The sequence below is a fragment of the Bombyx mandarina genome, chromosome 19, assembly GCF_030267445.1.
Source record: "Bombyx mandarina strain Sakado chromosome 19, ASM3026744v2".
NCBI classification, from domain to species: domain Eukaryota; kingdom Metazoa; phylum Arthropoda; class Insecta; order Lepidoptera; family Bombycidae; genus Bombyx; species Bombyx mandarina.
Window position 1 is genome coordinate 2214862 of NC_143225.1, and position 25164 is coordinate 2240025.

The window sequence follows — 25164 nt, forward strand, 5'->3', positions numbered from 1 at the left end:
AACTTTAAAAGACGTTGATCGATTTTAAGTCCTGTTTTAGAGACGATAAAGATGATTTTACGTACGAAACCTTTTGGCTATCAAAAATTTAGATAAATTCAATGCCAGTTAAATAAACTATGTACCTACTCGTAATTGACTGCATATTACGTATTTTGAAGTAAATTAAACTAGTTATTTTTTTTTTAATTTGACTGACTAGCCTTTGACGTTACTTCCCACATGAACACTTCCTAAGGTGAGATCGTGGTGGTACGATCGGCTCACCAGGTTTTAAGTGGGTACCAAAGCCCTTGGACATTGTCACGTGAAAGCCACCGTCGTCTTTTACACGTGAAGTCAATTGCCAATTTAGTCTCAATTGTAGTGTTGGCGCATCCTCTAAAGCAGTACTACTCTTCTGCATTAGTTGAACGAGCTTCTGGTAGTAGTAGTAATAGTATTCCACATGTGACGATATCATTGTACAATTTTAATTGTAATCGATTATTAACCCTATCCAGCTTTCTGTAGATCTTTCTTTACCAATGTATCCATCTTGAAAGAGCTACAAATCAAACACAAGGCTTTCGTCGATTGTGCAATTGCGAATCCTTCATATGTTTGGACATATCATCTGTAATGAAAGCTCATTGGAAAGACAAATGGATCAAGGAAGCGTATCTCACAAGGTGGACAGACTTAAGTAATCTACCAAAGTGTCCCCTTACTGAATGTACACGTACCGCCACCAATAGAGAGAGATGGAGAAGGGAGAAGCCTCGCAGAAGCCGCAACCAAGTAATAAGAGATGCATAGCTACGACCACTCCGCCAGGAGTGTACGACTGAGAAGAACCTTTCTGTCGCCGACACGCGTTCTCTCATCAACGTATTAAGGTAAGTTAAACAGAGTTTCGTGTATAACATGAATTGAAACCAGGACAATATTTTTAGCTTCATCTTCGAGGACAATGCTATGAATTAAAAAAATATTTATGAAAGTTGAAAGATCGACTCTCCAATCCTTCGGAGAGCCACCGCGACTTGGCTACTGAAACTATGGCGAAAAAAAAACAAAACATATCGTTCGTAAACATTTATTGCTTTGTACATTAATTGGTACATAAATTAAAAATGTATCCTTATAAAAACGTACGTATGTACACAAGATTTATACATAAAACACAGTACTACATACTCATCAACGTGTATTTACTTGAAAGTAACTATCCAAATGAAAACGTCTTAAAGAACTACATTTAATTTATCAGAATAAAAATGTAAATATTACTGCGGACTTTTTGGCGGGAACGCGAGGAGTGAAGTTGTGTGATTTGTTTTATTTTGTCTATTTAGTGTTTCTTCGGGTTTAAATGTGTAATAACGGTGGTTTCTTAACTGTTTAATATCTGTGAAAGTGCACAAATGTGGGAAAATGAAACAAAGCTGTTGGACGTAACTTCTCGGGATCCTCCAAAAAGTCCACTGAAAAAATCTTAGTAAATGACCACCATTTTACTGAGATTATATTTCATTCCATATCATCTCAATTCATTTCATTTAATTTCATCCCGGTTGATTAATGTCTCAAATTAATCATCTTCATTTTATTTCACTCCATAATATCATTTTTCATAAAAATGTGAATAATATAAATTAAAATAAGACATGACTTAAAGGTCTCAGTTCCCAGGTCATAAAATCTCTTAAAAAAAAAAAAATTACTGCTTATAAATAATGTCATGATGTTTACAAATACTAGACGTTATTTTGTAAGATTAAAGCGATATCCTCGCGCGCAGTTGCAAGTTATATCATTGCTATTCATTCCCGCTACAGTTAATAGATTATATCAACATTAATTTTTAGTAATGATTCTACAAAAATCAAAACTATTTTATTTCATTTTAAATCAATTCTAAACAAATTCCTAGTACACATTAACACTAGTACATTATTTTACAATATTTTCTACTCTCGACTTTTCTTCAGAGTTCTTAGTGCGAGTTTTTTAACGTTCTCGATAGCGTAAAAGTTAACTCAATTTTGTATGCAGTTGAAACAGCGCCCCTAGCGGCAGACGTAGGCGAACGATCCCATTTCATACAAATATGAGTTAACTTTTACGCTATCGAGAACGTTAAAAAACTCGCACTAAGCACACTAAAGTGACATCAACGAATACATACGTTCACAGTAGAATATTAATAGACATCGAAACAAAACTAATAGAATAGTAAACGAGTTCTGTTCGAACAAAACGCAAATCACATTTGTAGATCATTCTCGATCCGGCCTACAGTATACAAATAACCTATTGACTACAAAAACACACAGTCGCCTTTTATCACAGACAATAAAAACATTCACTCGCGCGGCAGGCCACGCCCCCGGGGGGCGCGACTCCGCGGACCCGCCCCCTCGAGACTAATCCGGGACAGACGCGCCCAACGCTCTGTAACATCAACGGACCCGCGTCACGAGCGGTCCACACCGTCGCTTTGGTCTATGCACTATTTTCCTAGCACTTCTAAACACTTCCGTCCCAGACACAGCCCACTGAGTTTCTCTCCGGATCTTCGCAGTGGGTCGCGATTCCGATCCGGTGGTAGATTCTGCGACGCACTGCTCTTGCTAGGGTTAGTGTTAGCAAATCCGACAGATAGAACCCCATGAGCTCACCCCCTCACTTAGTAAAGCCGGGATAACCCCTCGAGGTACCTGTATAGGTTGGTTAAAAAAATACCCCGAGACATCGTCCACGGCTCAGTGGCACACTAATTGCTTCATGACAAGCTCTTCCATTGGACAGTAGTGAAGAAGGCAGCAGGAGACTTGATTCTCTCGATCGCCTAAGCTTGCAAGGTTTTTTCCACTCGCCATACACCACTCCTCAACTTTGATTCCGCGTGATTCAGTCAAAGTTCTAAACGCAGCTAATTTCGAATAAGCAATTAAAAAGGACTTTAATAATTTAAAATACTTTCAAAACAATACGTGTATTTAGATTACCCTCAACTATGACTTTACATTTAAAACTCAAAAACTTACTTTGCTATAGTCTTATATAAATAATGTTCTTTTAAATTAATTAACTTAGTTGATAGAAGTTTGAACGTGCTACCGCTCTGATGATCCGCCAGTGCCACTTACGGATTCCGACCTGTTCCACTCGTGTGCCAAGTTAAAATCAACTTAAGCCATATACAAAAAAGGTCGAATTTAAATTGCACAAAATTTTACATTCATCCTTATAGTTGTGTGACCCCGTTATTATTTACCTTAAACTACACAATAGTATATAATACATGAAATGAAAGTACTTAGCTAATATATTAATTTAAACGGACTTACACGTAACGATAAATATTCAAACTGTAACATCAGAAAGGAAATGGCTCATCCTCGAACTCCTAACACCCTTTTATATATTCGGAAGAGAAAATACTAAAATTTTTATTTTTTATTGCTTAGATTGGTGGACGAGCTCACAGCCCACCTGGTGTTAAGTGGTTACTGGAGCCCATAGACATCTACAACGTAAACGCGCCACACACCTTGAGATATAAGTTTTAAGGTCTCAGTATAGTTACAACGGCTGCCCCGCCCTTCAAACCGAAACGCATTACTGCTTCACGGCAGAAATAGACGGGGCGGTGGTACCTACCCGCGCGAACTCACAAGAGGTCCTACCACCAGTAAGAATATGAAATAATGAAGTAGAGATATGAAAATACAGTAAAATGTTTTCTAACTACCCAAAAATTTATTAAAATAGTCCGGAGACGATACGGGTATAAATATATTATACATTTAATAAAATAACTAGACATAAATAAAATTAAAGGATAAATGAAAGAAACAAGACAGCTGCCGGGCCGCGTCGGTGCTGCCCCGGGGCGCCGTCCGGGCGCCGCTGCTAAAGACTTCCGACATAATTTTTGGTTTAATCATATTATCGTCTTTTCGCATTAAAAGTGTACAATTTCCAAAAATATTCGAAATTGAGTTAATATGCGGAATCATTTGGTATCACCAGTATTTTTCTCATAGATACTGTCAAGAGAGCGTAGTTTAGACGACTATTAACAAAATTAATACACAATTTTATCTTACTTTAAAAGACAGATTAATATAACTGGTAAAAAATAAATAAAAAAATCTTGCAAAGATGATTAATATTAAAAACACCACAATGACATGTTCAACATTTAAAACACTCTCCTGTAAAATTAGTAAGTTTTGAGATTATACAGTTTTAATGCCAGAAGACGATATGCAGTTACGATCTCTCGCACGTTAATTTGAACTCTATTGAATTATATCAACGATCATATTAACTTGCACACGTAGACTAATCTAACTTTATTAATAACGTACCAAATACTTACTCTGAACTTAATTAATTTTGAGCGAATACGCTCTTTTCAAATTAAAAGCAATATAGAGGTATTACATTCAAATTATCAGTACTTTTTTTTAAATTTCATATTCCTAAAAGCTTTCACTGATCACTAGAACACAAACACAAGTGATATTATATAATATATTGCTGACTGCCAAACGTGAGCAGTCGTGAACATACATGAGCTCACGAATTGAACACATAGGAACACGAACGACTGTTTGATGGGTTTTCTTTTCCCTCGGCTGAATACGTAGTGGTTCAAATCCTTTAGTAAGAACTAGATTTACTGAGTATATACGTATGAAACATATCTAATAGTGTTAGATAGAATAGTCTTAAACTAACTACACAAAGCTTTACGTACCTATGCTATTCTTACAACATCGAATTTCATTGGTCTTCGATCAGGTACTCATATAAACCTTACGTTTTATTTATCGATATTCAAGTATCGATTAAATATGTATCGAGATGCACGCGTGTCCCATCTTTATTATTAGCAAGTTTCTTTTTTTTTTATTGCCCTTGTAGACATACGATCATACGGCCCACCTGATGGTGAGTGGTTACCGTCGCCCATGGACTTCAGCAATGTCCGGGGCAGAGCCAAGCCGCTGCCTACCGAGTAGATGCATTATTCCCATAAAACGATAAACACAACTTGGATTCACCAAACTATAACCGGGGATTCCCACCCGGTCATCGTTCTGGTCGAACCCGTCGCTTGCGAGTAAATTAACCCACAGACACAGCCCACTGAGTTTCTCGCCGGATCTTCTCAGTATGTCGCGTTTCCGATCCGGTGGTAGATTCTGCGAAGCACTACTCTTGCTAGGGTCAGTGTTAGCAACATCTCCGATTTAAGCCCCGAGAGCTCACCAACACGCCCTGTGTTATCTAGTATAACCTCTGAAGGTTACTAGAATAGATAGGAAAAAAATGGGATTCCCACAAAAGTTTTTCTCAATCCTCGTTGCTGCAGACTAGCTGCGCTCGCCGGTTTGCTATCGTGTGTATACACAACGAACACAACAACTCTATAAACTAAAAATATAAAATGCTGACCCATTCTCAATCTCAACAGATACAATTGCTGTTCTGACGCGCGAACGCACTAAGACAATACAAAAAATACACAATTTTCGACAATAACGTATGTCGTCGATTTAGAGCGCTTCTGTTTTCTAATTAATTCAAGAATTACGAGGCTTCAAAATATTTTGAAATAATTTGAAAACAGAATTAAATGTACAATGTTGAACCAGTGCGGGGGGAGGGGGCCGGGGGAGGGCGGCTACAGGGCCACGAGGTCGGTGACGTCCCCGCGGGGGGGCACGGTGGAGGGCCGGAAGTACTGCGCCAGGGTGTCGTACAGCGCGAGGCGCGGCTGGCGCGCGTGCCACTGGGTGTCCGGGGTCATGTCCTCGTCCACGCCCACCTCCCACGTCTCCGGCTGAGGTTCCCCCGCTTCTTCGAACGGCAGCGTCAATTCCGGTTGTGGTTCTTCAGCGCCCAACACCTGCGTAACGGCATAAACTTGTTATACTTTACCAGTGGTAGGACCTCTTGTGAGTCCGCGCGGGTAAGTGCCACCACCCTGCCTATTTCTGCCGAGAAGCAGTAATGCGTTTCGGTTTGAAGGGCGCGGCAGCCGTAGTAACTATACTGAGACCTTAGAACACATATGTCAAGGCGGATGGCGCATTTACGTTGTAGATGTCTATGAGCTCCAGTAACCACTTAACACCAGGTGGTCTGTGAGGTCGTCCACCAATAACCAATAAAAAAAATGAATCTATTAATTAGAAATGTGGCAAGTGTTAATAAAACAATGAGTACCTAGTTGAATAGTTCGTAACTTACAAACACAACAACGATACTGCCAGCAATCTAGCCGGCACACGTCAGCGCGTGCGTACCTGTGCGAGCGCGTCCGCGATGTGTGCGTGCGAGGCGTGGTGCGTGCGGGCGCGCAGCAGGGCGCGGGTGCGGCGCGGGGAGAGCGCGCGGGGCGAGGGGAGGGCCGCCCCCTCGTCGCCGCCGCTGAACAACAACGTCGCCAGCTTCTGGAACCTCGACACCTGCGCGACACGACACCGCCACTTGAATGTACTGCTCAATACTCTACTGTGTGTGAGTGGGACGAATGTTACTCTTGTTTGAACAATGATAGATGATAAAAGACAGATCTCTTCACTACAACCAGTGTCGCCCGCATCCCAGGAAGTGCGCTGACGTCAGATAGTGGTGCACGTGACGTCAGATGAACAGGTTTGTATTAAATTAAAAGCCTAACGAAGGCGAAACCTTCGTAATGTTTTTTAAAAGTCTTATTAATTTCTTGATGATGACTCATGTTTGGGTTTCCGAAAGAGAACTTCACGAGAACTTGGTGAGCTTCGTATATATTACGAGCAGCGTAACAACGTCTCAAGAGAGATCCGTACTGTGGTACGGCTCGGACACGAATGACCAACCGCATAGAGCACGGGCGCGTATTTACGTGTTTTTAAACTATTGAAATTACAATAAAAGAGATAATGACATACTGTTTAATATCAATTTCTCATCGTAACAAACACAGAGTAATCAATTGATGATCAGATTATCACATTCAATCATTATCTTATACCTTTAAACGAGCAATTCTTGTATATTAATATATATGTATATAATCTGAATCTCGGAAACGGCTCCAACGATTTTCATAAAATTTAGTATACAGGGGATTTCGGGGGCGATAAATCGATCTAGCTACGATTTATTTTCAGAAAATGTTGTTTTATTCGTGTTTTCAATAATCAACTCTTCCCGACATATATTGGCGAATAATAATACTATTTTTCTTAATTGAGGGCAACTAACCGCTTTAAAGACACAAGATGGCGTTATCAAAAAAAAAACCGGTCATCGTCTAATTTTATTTTTATAATAAGTAGGTGAATTGTCATATTTGCGCCGATAAGCCTAATAAAACTAGGAGAGGGTAACAATCCCGCCTATAGTGGAGGGGGACACATCGGTAGCACGCGGATACCTGTGCGGGATCGGTGTGGTCCATGACGCTGCTGAGCTCGTTCCTCAGGTAGCTCAAGGCCTGGACCGTGGCCCCGGGCTGGGTGGCCATCTCCCGGTAGCAGGCTTCCCGCAGGATGGCGCGCGCCTCGCCCCACACTTGCTCCAGCGACGGCTGCACCAGCCTCAGCGACCACAGGTCGTCCAGCCGCAGGCGCGGGCTGCTCTGTATGCCGGGGTTGCCGCCGAACAGGTAATGTATCTATCAAAACCGTTTAACTAATGAACATCCTGAAGTCTGATGCTTTATCCGTAATATGACCCCAACCCCTGTCGCCGGGGTGGGTACATCTATACATATAAATAAAATTAGTGTGTTTGTAATATTGAAATAACCGCTTTTTACTACATGCATATGAATATGACGGCGTTAACGATATTTATGTTATATAGCACGTGCAATAGGAGTGACTCACACAAGCCAGGTGCGCCGGCCGTGTCGTTCCACTCGTAAACAACAGCTGCAACAGAAGTGACTCATAAGCCAGCTGCGCCGGCTAGTATAAAAAGGCGGAACGTGCCTTGAAATGAACATTCGTTCGACTGCGTTTGCCCGGTGCACTTACTATATCGTTGTTACGTTGTGTGATTCAGTGACTGTTGTACGTACTGGTTAAAGTTGGACAAGTGTTAAAGTGAATTGTTAAGATAACATATTGTTGATTAAATCAGAAACCAAAGGTGACTTCGTTTTACTTGGTGTTCAACAAGATAATATCTACCCTCAAGCTTACATCAGAAGTGGGATCAGGACTCTACTCTCACTGGCGTGACGTGTTTGAACATGTTCGAAGTACAGCAAAAAAAAACATGATGCAGATCAGAATACTAGTAGTGGTACGCCACAAGAGCGTGAATGCAGCATACGTAAGTCGTGTAATAACGTCTCTGTTACCTCGATGGAAGATCTGAGCCACGAAGAAATCGTCACATCTTACGTTCTGGCTCATGTTGCCCAGTTTGACTGTCGACTTCATCACATGGCATTTACTAACGGAAATACAACACGTAACAAGCTATTGCAAGAAATTAAGGCAAGTGCAAATCTCAAGTGAAACTTCGATCGCAATAATGGATCTGTCATGACGAGTGGGTAGTTCCGACACGAATCGTTTTTAAGCCAATGACTACTGCTAGAGTTACATGGCACTAGTACAGTAAACCAGGACATGAGACTGTGAATTGTAGCTGAAATTTTAGAATCTACTCGATTCAATACCAATAACACTACACGTTCGATGACTTCGGGCTCCAGCAAGCAAGCAAACAAGAAAGCAAGCAAGTTTCCGTGGGGAAGAAAAATTGACACATCTGAAGTCGTCGTGACCTGTAAGATAAGACGTCCGGTGCGTTCGTGTCTGGCGATGCGGCGGTGTTCGGGTTCCGCTGGCGGATGCAGGTTTTTCCGGTGAAGTGCGTGCTTGTGCGTGCTTGACAAGTGTTCGCGGTTGGCTTCCTCAGTGTGGGAGTAACATCGTGTAGCCGGAGGTGTGTGGTGCGTTTACGCTGTGGATGTCTATGGGTTCCAGTAACCACTTAACACAAGCAAAACCTGAACAACCTCCTCATCCGTGGGCACCCGGCTCTCGCCTGCAAGTCAGCTGTTGCGTGTGCGGTGATGCGAGTCATGTAGCTTCTGGGTGTTCCATGCGCTACAAGAAGAAAAACGACACTACTCCAGGTGCTGTGGCAGGTGCAACCAGAGACGTCAACTTGTGTTCCAGAGCTTCAGTGTGTTACAGATAAGTGGTTTTGGCTTCCCCTTTATGTTCCATTCAGGGTCAGAATGTAGTCTTATAAAACAAAGTCATAGTAATTTATTCAATGGTAAGCGGTTTCATGAACAAGTCACTCTTTGATCTGAAAGTAACTTAGACCAATCATGATGGTAAGAGCACTTAGGGGATATTCAACTCGCCCTTAATAGTGCACGTTGTCGAGTAACAGGGTTTACTCCAATAGAATAGACGTTTGCCGTTCAGGGTAGTTCACTTGAAATATCTTAAAGTTTCAACAGAGTGATAATCCCTCTAGATTAGATCTTGATTTAGCACGGTCGAAGACCGGCGAAAACATAAATAAAGGGCACAAACAGAAGCTTGGTTTAGTCGAGGCAAAGCTAAAGTCAACCTCTTTTCCGCTGGGGATTTTGTTTTCGTAAGTTGACCGAAAATGTAAAGGTCCCTTCAACATTACTGCAGTTTTGGAAAACGATAGGTAAAAATTGAGACATGTAAATAGTTCTAATAGAGTGTACAAATTTCCCCATGAAAACTTACGTGAAATACCTCGAGGCCCGTCAGGCCTACTAGAAATTTCTGAAAATTATAGTGACGATGACGTGACGACGTACACAGATGGGTTAATTAATCTTGTTCATGAAACTGATCTTAATGATGACGACTCTATCACTGACAATAGAAGCGACATTTTTGTCGGTAAATAGCGATACAGCAAACATAGTCTGTGGGTAGTGATACAATGTCTGTAAGCTCAGGCACCTCAGGCGCAGGTGTTGGAAATGTAGAAAGCGATGGTCGGTCTCGCACTATTTCTGAAGAAATTCCGTATAAATGTTCTGGTTTAAGAAATGTTTTAACAAACGCTACCGTACACGCAGATTAAAAAAAAAAAAAAAAAAAAAAGATAATTGTATGTGGCTAGAGAGATGTTAATCCGGACTAGCAAAAAAAAAAAAAGAGAAAAAAAAAAAAAAAAAAAAAGAAAGTGTGAAGTCATTGAAGGGTCTGTCCGGTCCAATGGCTTGGCTATAGGGATTTTCATCCAGATTAGCCACAACAATTAGCTACAGGGATTACGATTCGGTCTAGCATTATCCGGTCCAGTTCGAAAAACTGAAGGGATAACAATTCCGGTCTAAGTTAAAAGGGACATACTTACATACCTGAAGAGTTTTAAATGAACTGGCCCAGGTATGTAAGCAGTCTGAAGGTTATTTATAGCCAGTATAGGATTTTCTGAAGAATTATGCGAACCGAACCGTACTAGATTGTTAATATCATAGACCACGTTTTAAGTTGCATCCGTTAATGTCAGGATGAACGAACACGTTTGTTGTTCACAGACATACCATAAGAATGCGCGCACGAGGACGAGCGCACGTCAGTATGGCCGTGACGGCGTTAACGATATTTATGTTATATAGCACGTGCAATAGGAGTGACTCACACAAGCCAGGTGCGCCGGCCGTGTCGTTCCACTCGTAAACAACAGCTGCAACAGAAGTGACTCATAAGCCAGCTGCGCCGGCTAGTATAAAAAGGCGGAACGTGCCTTGAAATGAACATTCGTTCGACTGCGTTTGCCCGGTGCACTTACTATATCGTTGTTACGTTGTGTGATTCAGTGACTGTTGTACGTACTGGTTAAAGTTGGACAAGTGTTAAAGTGAATTGTTAAGATAACATATTGTTGATTAAATCAGAAACCAAAGGTGACTTCGTTTTACTTGGTGTTCAACAAGATAATATCTACCCTCAAGCTTACAAATATATATACGGTAAATACACCAAAATAACACTTTTTACAATTTTTGTGTCTGTCTGTCAGTCTGTTTGTTCCGGCTAATCTCTGGAAGGGCTGGACTGATTTTGACGGGACTTTCACTAATAGGTAGCTGATGATATAAGGAGCAACTTAAGACTACTTTTTTTAGACTAGCTTCACCCCGCGGCGTCACCCGTAGCTATTGTCGTACCGCGCGCAACATGGCGGGCTTCGCCTATCAATAATAAAATTTAATGTTTCCGAAGCGAAGCGAGGGCGGGTCGCTAGTACATACATAAATCTTTAACTTCAAATCGACTTATTGCGATTTTTGACTTATACGCCTGGCTAGTACATAAAGTAATGTGCGCAATTAAATAGTTATCAGTTCTGTTTTTACATAAAATAGTTTCTTAGAGCTCTTCCTCCGCTAGTGACTAGTGGGCGCCTAATCCTCTTTTTAGTAATAAAAAATAAGTCATTTATTTGAGTAAGATTACTTTGATTACGATATAGATCGGACCGCTGGTGGGTCGGCTCCGCGCACACGCCATGCTGTGCGCGCCAGATTACTACGGGTCAGGTTTACGAATAACTTGGCGTGACGCGAAAATGCTCGGTAACCTTGGTGTTAGGATCGTAGACCAGCTGGTGCGCGAACCGGGGGGTGGGGGCCCGCGAGGTGGGGGCGGGGCCGCCGGGCGCGGGCGCGGGGGCCGGGGGGGCGTGCGCGCGGTACAGGCAGCTCCACGTGCGCGTGCGCAGCGACAGCACCCACAGAGTGTTGTACACGCGCTTCTCCTTCTCCTTGCTCATGCCCTGCGAGAGGAATTCACAGATTATATCAACGTTCAGGACAAGACAGTTGGAGTACGCGCGGAGGGTCACTCACGGACAGCACGAACATCTGGTCGGTGTCGGGGTCGAGCGTGGCGCGCTGCGTGAAGCCGGCGGCGGGGGGCGGCGCGGCACCGCAGCGGCACAAGGCGCCGCACGCCCCCGACCCGACCTCGTACCACCACAGGTCCAGCAGGTGTTCCTTGTTGCGCTGCCCCGCGAATATGTACAGGCGCCGCTGCACCTGCGCACACACGCTGACGTCATCCACCCATGCCACAAAACCATTTTTAAGTTTCGAGGTTTTTTTTATTGCTTAGATGGGAGGACGAGCTCACAGCCCACCTAGTGTTAAGTGGTTACTGGATGTCTGGAGCTCATAGACATCTATAACGTAAATGCGACATCCACTTTGAGATATGAGTTCTAAGGCATCAGTATAGTTACAACGGCTGCCCCACTCTTCAAACCGAAATGCATTACTGCTTCACGGCAGCAACAGGCAGGGCGGCGGTACCTACCCACGCGGACTCACAAGACGTCCTACCACCAGTAAAGTTTTCAACTATCAAAGCTAGTGGTCCGGCTCTCACCGGGTGGAACAGCATGGAGTGCGAGACCCTGGGCTGCGGGGCGTCCTCGTCGTGCTTGTCGGCCAGCAGCAGCTGCCAGGTGCCGGTGGAGATGTAGTACGCGTACAGGCCCGAATACTGCGGGCTCACTACCTCCTCACTGTAGGACACAATTCCACCATACTGTGTTAATCAAGCGAGTGCTTCTCAAATGTGTTCAAGGTTTTTGTTTCCCGAGCGCAATGTCATGTCCTTCTTCGTATGCTTGTGGAAAGTACTAACGGTAGGCAGCGGCTTGTTTCTACCCCTGACGTTGCTGAAGTCCATGGGCGACGGTAGCCTCTCAACATCAGGTGGGCCATATGTTCGCATGGCGGATGAGTCCACATATAAAATAATCCATATCATACATTACATAGCAATAATTTAAAGAACCAAAAATATTAATAATAATGGTCATTGACCTGGTCGCAACCTACAGCGTGGTTAAAATTTGAAATGAAAAAATAATCCTGTGCCTAAACTACTGTGAATACATTGCTCGAATCATCTTTGCGTAAGCCCTTCGGAACATAACCGGTACAAGGAACAGGTACAGTAAGCAATAAACATTCTAAATACCCCCATGGCACATGGTGCCTTGAGACATGAGGTCTAAGTCTCAGTTCTACTTCTCACCGTTTACGTAGGAGCACATGGTAGTGGTATCTTCCCATGCGAGCACACAAGACACCCCATCAGCTGTAAAGTATAAGACTACATACGTGTTGGCCGGCAGCACTCTCCCCCCGAACACGTATATGGTCTGCGTGTCGGCGTCGATGCACATCTGGTGGTCGAACACCAGCCGCGGCCCCCCCGCGCTCGCCGTGTCGCTGCACACCAGGTACCACTCGCCCGTCCACACGTCGTACATGTACAGGTCGCTCTGGGGGGAGACGAGGGGGAGGCATTGTATCACACGAAGCACCGGGGGGGAAGGCAAAATGCATATCCGAACTTTTCTCCGTCTGCAGGTTATCTCCAAAAATTCAAAGCATTCTTAACGACGCTTGATTGGCTGATGACGGCGCTGCAGGTGGGGGTGTGGATGGGGGAGGGGTCTAGCGCGTTTAGTAAGAGTGTTACACTCTATGGAAGGTATATTTCGATGAAAGGTCTTTGGAAAAAGGCGTGTGGTACAAAACAATTCAAAGTCTACCATGGAAAACGCCATGGTTTGATTCTTGTAACCTTAATAGAACCACCCTAGTGACTGTTTTCAGACTTCGTTCCGGGCACATCCCACTCAATAAATTTGCTCATTTAATGGGGAAGGCTCCTGATCCCAAATGTTCAGTTTGTGATGTAGTGGAAGACGCTTTGCACATTATGATGGAGTGTGCGCGGAATGATGATTTGAGACAACAGTTCTTTGCAAAACATACAGATTTTCGACAAGTTGGAGGTGTAAATTGCGTATTAGCCTTTCCGGAATCCGAAATGGCTAAGTCACTTTATAAAATACGTGTTGGTGGGCCTTCAGAGACTATAACAGTTTTCTTTATTTTTTATATAATTTTTTGTTACTATCTTTTGTTGCACAATGGAGTGACATATTCACAAAGTGAATAATCTCTTAAATAAAGATAAACAAAAAAAAAAGAGTGTTGCACTCGTTACATAAAAGTTAGGACTATACATCTATATATTAATATGTGAAGCAAAAACTGTGTACGCCTTTTTACTAAAATTGCACGGACGGAGGAGTATGAAATTTCCCACACTTATACAGAATATAACAGAAGGAGTGCAGAATGTTAATATTTTTTTAAATTAAAAATTCATTAAATCAATAAAAAAAACATTACACACACTATGATGTATTTAACACACACTCCACGCATACTATTTGTTCATTGTAATTTTTTTCTTATTGCTTATAGTCTGTGGTCAAATTGAGAATAGATTAAATATTGTTTGTCTAAATAGTGTAGTCTTGGCGAAATCTTTGAATAAAGAAGTATAAATAATCTTTACAATAGTACCTTAAATATGTTCAAATTTATAATTTCAATTAATTATAGTCGAATTTCGACTACTGCGAGACCACTAGGACGCGTCACCGCCATACTCACATTCATATTGCTGGGCACCCTCTGAGCGTTGTCCAGGTACCGTCCCAGGGTGTAGAGCCGTCTGTGCACGGGATCGAACACCATCTTGTGACAGGAGCGGGGCGTGGGGCCGCCGACGAGACTGCTGTGCCTGCAGAGCAGCGTCCAGCGCTCGCCCTTGGTGCTGTAGGACCACAGGTCGTCCAGGTCCTCAGTCCCGTTCCAGCCACCGAACAGATAGAGGGTGCCTAGAGAGGGGACATCATCAAGTAAATTCGAATATTTTATTCGCGTGTTCGAATTGTCATGTGCACATCAAAGGACAATGCCCAAAAGTGGGCCAACTTTGTGTCAAAACTATTTGTAATTGAAAAACTATGCCTTATTTTTCACGTTGTTTAGTTTATGTATCAACATTTCTTCGACCCTGGCATTGTTTTACAAAAAAATAAATTACTTATTTGATAACATCCGAAAACTGAGTACTTCCATCATTCATAGTTTTTAAATTCGCCAATAGGCAGACAAATTCGAAGAAAACAATTAACTACTTAATTTTAGCTGCAGAAAAAAACAGATTTCTCTTAAACCTGGGTGAGAATATAAAAATCGTTTTCTCAATATGAATCGATATCTTCTTTGTCTATCAAATTAAGTTAAAATCATCATGACACGACCACTTTTTTTAGGGGCCCAATCGCCCAAAGAAAATGGGCATTGTTCTTTTCTTTCATTCCTTTACGTACGCAATTTCACGTAATATTCACTGTGATCAGCACATCTACCAGCGAGCCGATGTCGTTGTTCAATGGACGGGGGTTCGAATATTGTCATAGCAAGTTTCCACTAAATCATTCACAGAGTAATTACTATCCGGCTTCTTTTCATCATTGATGCTATAGATGAGCTCAACTCACAGATTATCTGACATGAATTGTTTACAAGAGCCCATAGACATCAAAGGCTGCTGGCGGCCAACATGAGCCATGGCGACGAAGATTCGTTTGTATTACAATTCAGTTGTCTTTAAATTTGAAAGCATTATCGTTTCGCGGTAGATTTGTGCAGAACGGTGGTCCAGGTCAGTGCGGACTCGCAACACGCCACCTTCAATGTTATATATGACTAGCTGTACCCGTCCGCTTCGCTGGGCATTTAAAATTAACATTACCTAGTCAGGTCATAAATTCTGTCACATGTTTAATGTAAAATAATTGAAACAAGTTTATTCATTATGTAACCATTCATATACCAAAATGAACTTAATAAAACATAGATTCTTATGACACTAAAGTTTATTCAAAATGACCTCCGTGATTTTGAATACAGGCCTTCAATCTGCGCGGCCAGTCGTCTATCGCAGCACGAACGAGGTCCATGTCAATATCGGCGGCTGCCTTTGAGCACGCCTTTTCCTCCAAGTGTTGCCATATCTTGTAATCTAACGGATTCAAATCTGGACTGGAGGAGGGCCAGTCTTCGTGCCGGATGAAGTCGATTTCACGCGCCGCCAGCCAGTCTTGTGTGCTCTTCGCTCTATGAGCTGGCGCCGAATCTTGTTGGATACCCAGTGCCTGTTATTGAACATGGTATGAGAAACAGGTTCCACAAGGTTCGTCAGGACTGTATTTTGATACACAACTGCATTCGTTTTTACACCTTTCTCACAAAAATGTACCTCTGTTAAGCCCCAATAAGAAACTCCCAACCATACCATGAGCGAGGATGGAAAATGACCTCGTTGGACACGCCGAATACGGTTGCTCGCTGCTTCACTACTGTGTGCGTACACCTTATCATTTTGTTTGTTGTAGCTCTCTTCTACGGTAAAAATTTTTTCATCCGAAAAAAGAATTTCCCGATATTTTTTTCCCGCGTACCGCTTCAACAAAGCGCGGCATCTCTTCAGTCTCAGGTCCATTAGACGAGCATTCAAACGATGTCCTGTTTTTCTTCGATATGCCCGAAGCCCTAAGTCTTCATTTAACACCCTTTTCACCGTGGTTCTGCTTAACCCCATCTGAAGGGCCAACAGTTTCTGCTTACGTTTGGGATTTCTTTGAATGCGCGCCTTCACAGCTTTTATCACTGCTGGAGTCCTAACAGACCGAGGGCGACCACTTCTTGACCTGTCATCTACACTAGAGTCTTCATTGTATCGTTTGATGGTACGATAAACGAATCTTTTGGTTATATTAAAATTTTTCAGTATGTTAAAAATTTGAATTGGCGCGTAACCGCAACGATGCAACGCAATAACTGCAACACGGTCTTCTTTAAGCGTCCACTCCATATTTAAAAATGAGTAAAATTCTAAAAGTATACATTTTTATTTTCATGAACAATTCGAAATTCGAATTCAATAAACTTTTTTGTGGCCAGCATTCTAAAAGAAAAGTTTTTACTGTGTGACAATACTTATGACCTGACTAGTTATTATTTCTCACCCCCAAAGATTCTCATCATTAACGCCCCCGCAACTGGTGTAGGGAGTCCAACAGTCATAAATATTAGCCTATCCATTAAGTATATTGACGTTTGAAAAGCAAACGTGACTAAGCGACAATGCGTGAACTTTACAGTAGACTAATTTAAAGTTGAAATACCTGAAAAAAATTATATTTTAACGAATCTATCTGTAGGATTGAAATGATTTTAATAGACCCAGAAATTTTTTTTTTGCGCATCGAATATGGTTATTGCCTATCATTTATGTACAAAGCAGGTATTGTCGCTTAGACACGTTTGCCTTTCAAGCGTCGATATGTATTTTCTACATGGATACCAAGTTTCAAGTCAATCGGATGCATGGTTCAGTAGTTATAACGGAACATCCGTAAAAACCACTGTAGATTTATATATTAGTATATTCAAATTCAAATTCAAAATCATTTATTTCAACTTAGATGTCAGTATGACACACTTGTTGAATGTCAAAATACAAATAACAATGTTAACTCTACCACCGGTTCCAAAAAAGCACCACAGTCCTGAGAAGAACCGGCGAAAAAAGCTCAGCGGGCTTTTTTTTTGTTTTTTCTCAAATATTTTCTTTTCTTTTTAAATAAGTAACAATATTTGCAATAAACGAAAAAACAAGTCAAAAAAAATACAATTACAAAATAATAATAATAATAATGAAAAATGAAAAGGCCAGGAGCGAACGCCTCATTCCCACGTAGTGCCATCTAGTAGATAATCCTTAACTTTATAATATGCCTTGTTATACAACAATAACATGTTACATAACAAGGCATATATAGATAATTTCCTCACCGGTTGTAGAATCGACCACCAGCTGGTGTCCGCCTCTGGGGCCCGGCTTGTTGCAGCAGGCAGTGAGGCCACAGGCCAGGTCGCATGTCTCGAACAGCTCGTTGCTCACTGGTGCCGCACCCTGGTGTCGATAATTCAAGAAACGTTTTTTTTCCTACTTAATCGGAGATTCTTGAGAGGCTATTTCAGCGTAACCTTAATTAGTAGATGAGCTTACAAGGCTCAAACCTGACGACGTTGCTAACACTGGCCCTAGCAAGAGTAGTGCTTCGCAGAATCTACCACCGGATCGGAAACGCGACCCACTGAGAAGATCCGGCGAGAAACTCAGTGGGCTGTGTCTGTGGGTAAGGTTGAGAAGGTGAATCATCAAGAACAGTAACCTGATCGATTACAAATTAACTAGAAATATCACAACGAGCCACTTATAGGGAATTCGAATGAAAAATAAATAGTTCCGAATATCGTTCTCAATAATGGCCATTCACAATTGGTTTAATTAATCAAATTGGTCAAATTAAAATGTCAAGGTAAAAGTGGATGGGTCGTATCGTAGATGTTCTCACGACGACCCTTTTTTCTTTAAACTGATCTTACATTTTCACAAAAAAAATATGGTATTTCAAGTTGTATACTGTGTGTTAGGAGACCGCTTCCGGAAACGAAGACAGACAATTGTACTAATGACATCTTTGATGATGGAATGGAAAAAAAATCGATCCTGATTTTAAAAAAATCATACTTTTAAAACAATTTATTAGCATTATTTACGCTCTATCATGTTAGTACAGCTAATTGAAACGACAGTTTCATAAAAAAAATCATTTTTTTTTATTGCTTAGATGGGTAGACGAGCTCACAGCCCACCTGGTTTTAAGTGGTTACTGGAGCCCATAGACATCTACAACGTAGACGCGCCACCCACCTTGAGATACAAGTTCTAAAGTCTCAGTACAGTTACAACGGCTGCCCCACCCTTCAAACTGAAACGCATTACTGCTTCACGGCAGAAATAGGCAAGGCGGTGGTACCTATCCGCGCGGACTCACAAGAGGTCCTACCACCAGTAATTACGCAAATTATAATTTTGCGGGTTTGATTTTTATTACACGATGTTATTCCTTCACCGTGGAAGTCAATCGTGAACATTTGTTGAGTACGTATTTCATTAGAAAAATTGGTACCCGCCTGAGATTCGAACACCGGTGCATCGCTTCAACACGAATGCACCGGACGTCTTATCCTTTAGGCCACGACGACTTACTTTATTTAAAAAAAAAAACCAGCAATGAAACACATAATCAAAAACAGCTACAGCAATTCCAGGGGCAGAACCAAGTCAAGTGTCATTCGAACTATCGTCTGTCTCCTAACACCCAGTATAAAATGCCTTATAAGTTGAGGGCGAGTCAAGTAGCGCGACTTACGGCGGCGTCGGGCCTGGGCTCGCGGTCGGCGCACAGCAGGTCGTGCGGCGCGGCGGGGGGCCCGGCCACGTGCGCGTCCCCGCTGCGCAGCCGCTCCTCCACCTGCGCGGAGCACGCCGACATCTCGCGCCACTCCGGCCGGTACGGCTGCCACGACATGTACCACTCTAACTCGCCATCTGCACCGACGACACGAATATTTTTATTTCTTTACTTTTTAGGACGCTTCAATAAAAGCGGCTCTATATAAAATAATAAAATGTTCATTTTTATGTAAAAACTAGCGACCCGCCCTCGCTTCGCTTCGGAAACATTAAATTTTGTTATTGATAGGCGAAGCCCGCCATGTTGCGCGCGGTAAGACAGTAACTGCGGGTGACGCCGTTGGGCGAAGCTAGTCTAAAAAAAGTAGCCTAAATTACTCCTTATATCATCAGCTACCTATCAGTGAAAGTCTCGTCACAATCGGTCCAGCCGTTCCAGAGATTAGCCGGAACAAACAAAATTGTAAAAAATGCTATTTTGGTGTATGTACCGCATATATAAAAAACGGTTATTTCAATATTACAAACAGACACTCCAATTTTATTTATAAATATGTATAGATAGTACAATCTGTTTTCCTATGGCGGGGATCATGGCCTCCCTGAATTTTTTAGCGGCGCATTCGCGTGACGGAGCCAAAGTTTCGCCACGACTTCCTTTTCAAACGGGATGAAAGAAAAGGACTATTTTCTTCCGATTCAGCTAGACGGCATCTAGCATTGATAAAGGCACAGAGAACAGAGGTATAGAGTAACAATGTTTTTAATTATCTGTGAAGACCTTAATGTACATTAATTTAACAACAGTATTGCCTGGACGATGCGTGTACTACGAATCACTTATACTTTTTTTTTAGGCGATGTCCTAATTACTTTACTTTCCCTAATATATAGTAACAAGACAGACAGAACATTGTTTAGTACTTGATAAACCAGGCCTAGTTTTTCGAGTTGGGTTCTTATTATAATAATCTGGACTTTTCAACAATGTTCCGATATTTATACATACATCTTTGGACATTTATTTAAATTCAGATAACTCTGAGTTTCTTGCATAACATTTTAAAAGCCCGTGAAGGCCTAGGTGAATAAAAACTTTTTGATTTTGTTTTTTTTAATTATGAATTTCATATCTCACCATTAACGGCTTGTTCGAAAATTTTCTCGGCCGCCTGATAGTCACCATTCTCGACTAAAGCGTTCCAGAGTTTAGTCTGTGTTGGCCCTTCGAGCTGCACTCCGCTTTCTCTAGACAAAGCTTCGAAAGCATCCTTGTAGCGTCTCCGCCTCAAGTGTTTTAGTAACAATCGTACTGCCTCTTCTTCTTTTCGCTGTAAATTACGATACAGAATAAGTGTTCATTTCAAATGGCAAGTTAACGCATTTTAACACACGTTAAAAAAAAAAAAAAAACCTACCAAATAAATTGTCTCCAGTGCATCATTCAGAAGTTCTGCCTGATTTTTGCCATGTAACTCTATGTACCATATGGTATAATTGTAGGGAGGGCCCCAAGACTGTAGTGGGACAATCTTTAGGTATTCAACCGGGAAGTAGAACCCTTCCTGTGTCCTGTGCCTCAATCTGAATGTTTCCGGTGTACTGTCTTTCTTCAAGCCACTGTGAATAATTACAAATTTCATTTCTAGTATGTTTCAGAGTATTTCAAATGGAGATCAAATGGAGATCAAATAACGGGAGCATAGCCCCAATAATAAGCCTGGTGCAAACAGCATTCACTCAAAGACTCAAGATGAAAATTTCATTCAGTAAATATTGAGAATTGCTATGAGCGCAAATTGTTACACCACAAGTTAACCAGCTTCATCATAGTCAGTTGCTCTTGACAGAGCAGTCTTGGTTATGTGGATCCTTGTTCATTATAGTCTTGACAGTTTGAGGCTTATTATTATTATAATAATTATATATTATTACAATTGCTAACTTATACTTGTGAAACAAACCATCAAGATATAAAACGTTAGAAAGTGTTTTCTCAATACCGTGAGTGTTTGTGTTGTTAATACTGTATATACGTCAAGTCCAATTTACAACAAATTACGTCTTGCTTAATTAATTATTACAAAATGAAAATAGCTTATTATCCTATACAAACAAGCCAACAACTCACGCAGTCAACAGCAGAGACATATTGCTATCTTCTGTTCCACCATAGACCTGAAACTTTTTGAGATCACTAACGAGAGCCTTGATATATTTTCCGAATTTGATTGTTTCAACTATAGAGGGAGAGTCCAGTTTTATAACTATGAATTGTGGTGAAACGCAGCAGTCTGTGAACCACCTTGACAATGGATCCGATGGTTGATTCACTATTATGTTTCTGAAAAAGAAAAATTTGAATTTTATAAGATGTATGGGCAGCTCGATACCTTAACTGCTACATTAGATTACTTCTGCTCCATTCAGCAACTTCTAATCATTCTACCTAACTATTTGAGTAGTACTATTAAACAAAGAAGTTTTTATTGTATCTACAGTTGAACCAGCTCAAGAATCTACGGGTGTTAAGTGGTTACATTATCACAAAGTGAATATTGCCATCCACCTTAAGACTTAAGGTCTATTTCTTAAGTGTTCATTAACTATGCATATTATATAAATATTATTATACAATGTTATTCCTTCATTAATACAGCCATTCATGTGTTAGGTACGTAGTACTGAATTCCTGAAATGCTCATTTATTTCTTATATTCTTCACAAATTAATTTTGCTTAAAACTTTTTCATATTGTTTATGGAATATTCAGATTTGAAGTAAACAATTATTATTTTCTGTAAGTGATTTTTGGTGTGACTTTCAGTACTAAAATGTTTAATAATGTGCCTTCTAGATCTGCCATTCATTAATAATTGTTAAACACCAGATCTAGATCATGCTACACAATAATATTAGAAAATACATTGCTTAGGACAAAGTGGCAGATTTCCCCGATTGATTAGTTAAATGTTGAGTGGTTACTTGAGCCTTCAAGCAACATAATTCAAACGCCACAATTTTTTGACTTGAGGTTTTTGTCGCAATAACTATTATTATAATTTATGTTGGTTTGATTTTTAGTTCTGTTATTACTTAGATGTTTACATACGGTATGATGATATAGCTCAGATGATAGCAAGGTGAGCATCTGGCCCATCTATTGAGAAGTTGAGAAGGCTCATGACAAGTGTCATCACCCATCTTGAGACAATTGTGTGCTACAAAATAACTGTATATTCAATACAGAATGTGACTTGGTACTGTATTCTGTTCTCTCAACATAATAAAAGCTACCTACTTATGAGGTTTAAACTCTTTTTTATAACTTTTCATTTTATTATTTCAGTAATTTTGAATACTTTACATACAATGACCGTGACCATGAGACTACAAAATATTGAATTATAATTAGTTTTAATTAGTATGTGACTCCCTCTTTAAGTCAACCAACAGTCTTTATTCAATTAACATAATAAAAGTTATAAAGCTGTATAATTGATTATTTCATTTGCATAAAAAGTTGAACATATCTAACGTATACAATTCAATGCATTCTTGCATCACCCAAAGGCAGACAAATAAATCAGTAAATTTGTAAACGTCCTCCAAATGACAATATAATAATTGATGTTAATGTATGTGTGTATAAAGTGTGCATTGTGTACAGCTATGTTTTGTTAAAACAATTCTTTCTAATTATTCAATTTAAAACTGGGCAGAGATGAAGCCCAAGATTATAAAAGTTTTTATTAGAACAAATATAATTAGGTGTATCAATATTTATTTTATTTATTTATTTATTTATTAAGTTGCATCAAGGACAATGGTATTTACAATCTGATGTCTGATCAGATGTCAGATCCTGTAAGAGCTTAACTGTATTTTATTAATTTAAAGACTTTTTTCCTCTAAAACAAAACTTGTGTGGGGATTATTAACGAAATAGATATGGTGTGTTAAGTATCTAATAATCATAATTTTTTATTTACTTTACAATGTCTATCATGATTTTTTTTATATTTTATAACTGCACATTTTTTTACTCAGTCATTTATGTGTACTGTAACAAATATAAAATTTCAATAATTTTAAAATATCTTTTAGTGTTTGTAGTTCCACATATTTTGACAAAGTGAAAAATCACACTTCCTATCTTTTAATTTAGAATAACGATTATGAAATATTCAGTTACAGATAGTTTGTTAGAACCAGATAAGCATAATATGAAAATAACACGAGAAGAAGGCAAATAAATGGACGTACCTGTAGGACTAAAAATACCACGCGAAATTTTGCTTTCATGATGCATTGCAATTTTATAGTATAATGTAAGGGACGGTTTATATGACGCAAAAACACAATATTATTATAAAAAAATTGTGGGAAAAAAACTTGAAAATACCGAATCAGTCTTCTCAAATTAGGCCTAATGAAAAATTTACACTTACTCTGGAACATAGCCCGAGGAATGGCTCGAGCATTTGTGTATAGAGTACGAAAGCTGCACCGTCTCGTATTTATCTTCCATATTTATGTAATTACTGGATGCACACCAGGTACAAATTTTGTTGTCCTTTTTTTAAAGCAACTAAAAACAATAATCACACAGCACTATGACTGCTCAACTGACTTTGACACAATGAAGATTGTATTTTTTCTCAGTTTATAGCCTGGTATCTAGACCTTTAGGTCAAACTGAAGATTGTATTTTTTAAGGGATTTTTTGACCTGGTAACTAAGACCTTAAAGTCACATCTTATTTTAATTTAAATTTCTTATTTTTATGAAAAATTATAATATGGAGTGAAATGAAGAATGAAGATTGTATGAAATTATCAGTGTGGCCACTCTAAAAAATGGTGATCTACTATAACTACAAGACGAATATGTATCTAACACATTTGTGGTCACGAAAGAAATATATATATTTATGTTTCATTTTAAACTCGATTATAAAAATTATCATTAAAGCAATTCCCACTAGTCTATCACACTATGGTAACGAAAAGAATGAAAATTTAATATGTAGTTACAATCCATTCGATGAAAGGGTGAATATACCCCGAATTTATCCGATATGCCAAAAAACTATTATTCGATATAAATAGTTTTTATATGTTAAATTCTGTCGCCGGTACCCTACGACTTATTATTTATTCGTAGCCGGTACCTCAAAATCTCCCAAAAAAGTAAAAATTACTAATCGTAGTCACGCGGCTGCCGAGGTTTTTCAGACTCCGCATGACTTTTAATTGTTGCGATTCTGCTCAGAAATGTTGCTACACAAGCTTAACACAAGGCATTCTCAATATTTTTATCTTTTGTCAACCATGACGAAAATTCAGGATTTTTTCCCATTCAGATCTATATTTCTGATCGTACCTGCACTTCGTTATCTTCACTACACACGCACAATAACACAGACATAAATAAAGAACGAAAAAATCCGTGGTCCCCTGTATAGGCACTTATTGCTAGAAATCATTTTTTAAGTTTCAGTAGGTAATTCCCCGCGACGTAGAGCATGAAACATAGATATTAATAATATGTAGCTAAAGCACGATTCGCGGTTTTGTTAGCATTAACCGTTCGAAAGAGACAAAATTATACAGTTGCGGTAAACATCAGACAAAGACAAAATTATGTGAACGACATACGAATGAATAAAAATTAGTGTTGCCCGCCCAATTCAAAAATATATCAATAGTGTGCTTAAAAATGTTGAAAGCTAAAAATATACCAAAAATTACCAGAATATGAGAGGATACAAAAAAAAAACGAATTTTACGGAGCCCAAATTATACCAATTTGGTATTGAATATACTAAAAACGGTCACACTGGAAATGATCCTTTACCACCGAAGTAAGCGCTAACACATTGGGAGTTTTGAGATTTATGGCACCGTAACGAGACCTTTTGACCATTCACAACGCTTTT

At 40.1% G+C, this 25164-nt stretch overlaps 1 protein-coding gene across 1 annotated transcript; it reads right to left on the minus strand.

The window, feature by feature from the left end:
• Positions 1-1064: 1064 nt before the first annotated feature.
• On the minus strand, positions 1065-23980 carry muskelin (muskelin 1). Its single transcript, XM_089735220.1, has 14 exons — positions 23675-23980; positions 21355-21567; positions 20642-20843; positions 20362-20554; positions 19180-19358; positions 17753-17873; positions 14498-14724; positions 13145-13308; positions 12402-12540; positions 11864-12052; positions 11596-11790; positions 7427-7666; positions 6309-6470; positions 1065-5908 (listed from the first exon to the last, which is right to left on the minus strand). The coding sequence occupies exons 1-14, from the start codon at positions 23752-23754 to the stop codon at positions 5684-5686; spliced, it is 2529 nt and encodes an 842-aa protein (XP_089591346.1). The 5' UTR covers positions 23755-23980; the 3' UTR covers positions 1065-5683.
• Positions 23981-25164: the final 1184 nt, after the last annotated feature.

Bases quoted from the DNA above. Each gene is read 5' to 3' on its own strand.
- muskelin (XM_089735220.1), bottom strand. From the start codon at position 23,754: ATGGAAGATAAATACGAGACGGTGCAGCTTTCGTACTCTATACACAAA. The intron at 12,053-12,401 runs GTGAGAGCCGGA...GTGTGTGCGCAG, and splicing joins ACTCCATGCTGTTCCACCCG to GTGCAGCGGCGCCTGTACAT. The intron at 6,471-7,426 runs GTATCCGCGTGC...CGTGTCGCGCAG, and splicing joins ACCACACCGATCCCGCACAG to GTGTCGAGGTTCCAGAAGCT.